General features: G+C 39.9%; 1 protein-coding gene across 1 annotated transcript; it reads right to left on the bottom strand.

Moving 5' to 3' along the window:
* Positions 1-555: 555 nt before the first annotated feature.
* LOC105129342 (Remorin family protein) lies at positions 556-3,130 on the bottom strand. The gene is made up of 3 exons (XM_011031348.1): positions 1,692-3,130; positions 1,502-1,583; positions 556-926 (listed from the first exon to the last, which is right to left on the bottom strand). Exons 1-3 carry the CDS (start codon positions 2,501-2,503, stop codon positions 717-719), a joined length of 1,104 nt encoding a protein of 367 aa, XP_011029650.1. The 5' UTR covers positions 2,504-3,130; the 3' UTR covers positions 556-716.

The following is a 3,130-nucleotide window of genomic DNA, read 5'->3' as shown; positions in this document are numbered from 1 at the left end:
ATGGTTCAGGACAAAGGGAACAGAGCAGAGCTAGCAGGTCCACTGGCCACTACTTTCCTGCTACAATGCAATTAAAGTTTTATTATTATGGGATTGCTGGGCTGCCCATTTCTGTGTTGCAGTGATTTTTATGCATTACAATTATTGTTTCAGTGAATATTTTTTATTTAAAAATAATATTTTTATATTGTCTTTGAAGCAATATAAACACATAAAAAATATAATTAATTTAAAATAAATAAATAAATCTTTTTTATTTTTTATTTTTAAATATTTTTGAAACCTAAAGCTCTAAATCTTCTTCTCTAATTTCTTTTCTGTCCACCTGAATCCCAGTGGAATCTGATGGAGGAGAGGTGGTGACAAAAAGCTTTGCTTCAGCTTTTCCAGTTACTATACAACTAATCATTGCAAACAAGGCTTTTTTAAGATGATAATAATAATTTTTTAAAATGCATTAAAATCAATATTAATATATTTAAACAATTTAAAAATATAAAACCAAGTAACAAAAATTTAATTTAAAAAAAATACATTCCGAAATGGTCACTTGACCAAAATGGGCAGTCCAAATTTTATTAGAGGAACAAGATCTATGAATGCAATTGCAGAATTTAACATATGAAATGAATCCACAAGTTCGAATATGTATATTAAAAAAAGTGATATGGGAACGGTTACTAGCAGATGTTACATGTAAATATAGTGCTGTGTTGCTACCAGCACAGGGAAGGTAACTTGAAGGAGAATGAAGAGGGCAAGTGCCCAGTCGTCCTCATATGATCTGCCTTTTCAGAAGTCTTGACAGCTTTCTCATTCAGTTTGGCCTCTGCATTTGCTCGTTTCTCTTCAGCTATTCTCTTAGTCGAGGCCAGTTTGTTTGCCAGCCGTTCTTGTGCTCTGGCTTTCAGCCTCTCCGCCTTCACCTATACATGTATAGATGATACATCAGTAAGCAGACAGGCCAAATCGCATACAGACCTATAGCAAACTAGTACGGCCATTTGGCATCACTGTGAGCACTGAGGCAGATGTGATGATCGAGGCATGAATTTGCAACCTCATATCAAATTGACGTTTGTCTGCGGCCTGTTAAAGGGCCTTGCCTGGGATAAGTTATCATGGGCAATGCAGAGAGTCACAAGTCTTCCTTATCATCATTTCATGGCAGTTGGAACCAAGGCTATGAGATCTATGCTAATGTAGGATTTTTGTTATGAAGAAGCTAAATTACAAAAGACATCAATTCGGTAGCACTTAGGTTGATTAGTATGTGATCAACTACATGCTAATTTCTTGCATTTTGGATATGTAGGAAGCCATGTGTTGAGAAAACCAGCTACATGTTGGTCTTCATTTGTTTAAGCAAGATGGCAATAGGGGAAACACAACTTTTTGGGACCCTACTTTTGCTAACAATTTTGAGTACAAGTAGAGCTATTTCAGAAAGGAACGGATGAAAATTAAAGTAATTCTGTCTTGAGTGGATTGGCAATCATACCTCCATTTTCCTCATTTGCATTTCTGCTTTCCTCTTCTCATGATTTTCCCAGGCTTGGATCTTCACCTCTTCGCGCTTATACCTACATATACATGATGAGCGACCAATTTTAAGGACATGAAATTCATAAATATGAAGTTAGAATTAATCAGGTTAAAAGAACGGGCAGAGGTGAAAGTCACGGGAACACCTTGCCATGTATTTGGCTCGCTCTGCTTCATCCCAGGCCATCGCTCTGGCTTCTAGAGCATTCATCTTCCTTACTTGATCTGAATCCATATTCTCAGGTATTCTGGAACCATTAAATTCTTGTCCATAGTGCCTTGTTGCACTAACACCCCCGGGAGTCTCACCTTTACCTTCAGTCACTGCTAAACCAGTTTGATAGCCTTCATTGCCCTGCAACCCAAGCTGGCCCCTTGCTGGGGTGGAAGATCCTGAAGATATGGGGCTCCTCGCCGCAGGTGTTGTGGCTCTAATTGGCGTTGCTGTTCTTGACGGCTCTTGGCTTGCAATGGGGGTCATCTCAGTCCCCATGTCCCTAACACAGACTGATCTAACAGCATTCATTGTTGAGTTCTGCACAGGCTTGTTTATTCTCCACACCGACTCATCGCAATCTACGTTCTTTGTTTCCACTTCATATTGATTTATGATTGAAATGGAACACCCATTTTCTGCTTTTCCTTCAACTTCATCTTCTCCACTTGAATAGTCCTGTTCCATCTGAGGAACTGGAGCTATCAGTCTCCTATCGTCGGCATTTGAGTTTCTTGGCTTGCTTTCTTTTTTATCACCTCCCCCTCCTCCTCTTGACAATCCCACTAGCCATTTTTGCGCATCATCCCATTTGGATGGTGTTGGTTTGCCTAAAGCTGTTCGGTGATGACCACTGCGACTAGCTCCATTGCCTTTATGAAACTCAAAACTATTTGCATTGCCACTTGAAATCTCCTGAGTTGGTCCATGATTGTAACACCCTTTATCCTCTACAGACCTCATCCTCTCAAATCTTCCCACCCGCTCACACAGTCACTCCAATGGACAAGCAAATGTATGATATGTGACCACTTAAAAACCAAAGTCCCAGTTAACTTGCTATGTGAGTCATGAACAGTCTAATTCATATCCAATGAAGAGTAGATCCCAAGTCAGCAAGATGGTTCAGATCCTACCTTGAAATGTAAACCGTTGGCTCATGGCTGCATTGGATCTCTAACTGTGTACAGTACGTCAGTGAAAAGACATTGAAGCACTAATAAAAGGGGATTTGGCGAGGAAGCTGCTGGTTATTGTAAGAACAGAAGAACTATTTGCTTGACACTAGCTAATCAAAGATAGCCAACTAAATTTTTCTGTTAACAAGACACAAAGGACATATTAAATCTAACACCCTCTCTGTGCAGGAAACCTGTGGTCTACTCTTACAAGTGATTAAAGCACAGATGCCAAAACGGTTTGCATCAAACAAAGACCAATAATGCTCAACAGGAACCCCTCAGGGTCCAGAATATCTGCAACTTCCTTCAGTACACATCTAGGGACCCATTTTTAACGTAGCGAAGTGGATAACTAATTACTCATCTAAACCTCCATCAGCAACACATTAGGGGGGGGGGGGGGGGGGGG

This window comes from Populus euphratica, unplaced genomic scaffold, assembly GCF_000495115.2.
Source record: "Populus euphratica unplaced genomic scaffold, PopEup_1.0 scaffold18.1, whole genome shotgun sequence".
NCBI classification, from domain to species: Eukaryota; Viridiplantae; Streptophyta; class Magnoliopsida; order Malpighiales; family Salicaceae; genus Populus; species Populus euphratica.
The sequence above is the reverse complement of the archived record's forward strand: the minus strand, read 5'-3'. Positions and strand labels throughout refer to the sequence as shown.

What these genes read in the sequence shown, in the direction of transcription:
- LOC105129342 (XM_011031348.1), bottom strand. Translation starts at nt 2,503, where the DNA reads ATGAGGTCTGTAGAGGATAAAGGGTGTTACAATCATGGACCAACTCAG. An exon ending in CGAGCCAAATACATGGCAAG is followed by an intron (nt 1,584 to 1,691) that starts GTGTTCCCGTGA and finishes ATGTATATGTAG; the next exon opens with GTATAAGCGCGAAGAGGTGA. An exon ending in TGCAAATGAGGAAAATGGAG is followed by an intron (nt 927 to 1,501) that starts GTATGATTGCCA and finishes ATACATGTATAG; the next exon opens with GTGAAGGCGGAGAGGCTGAA.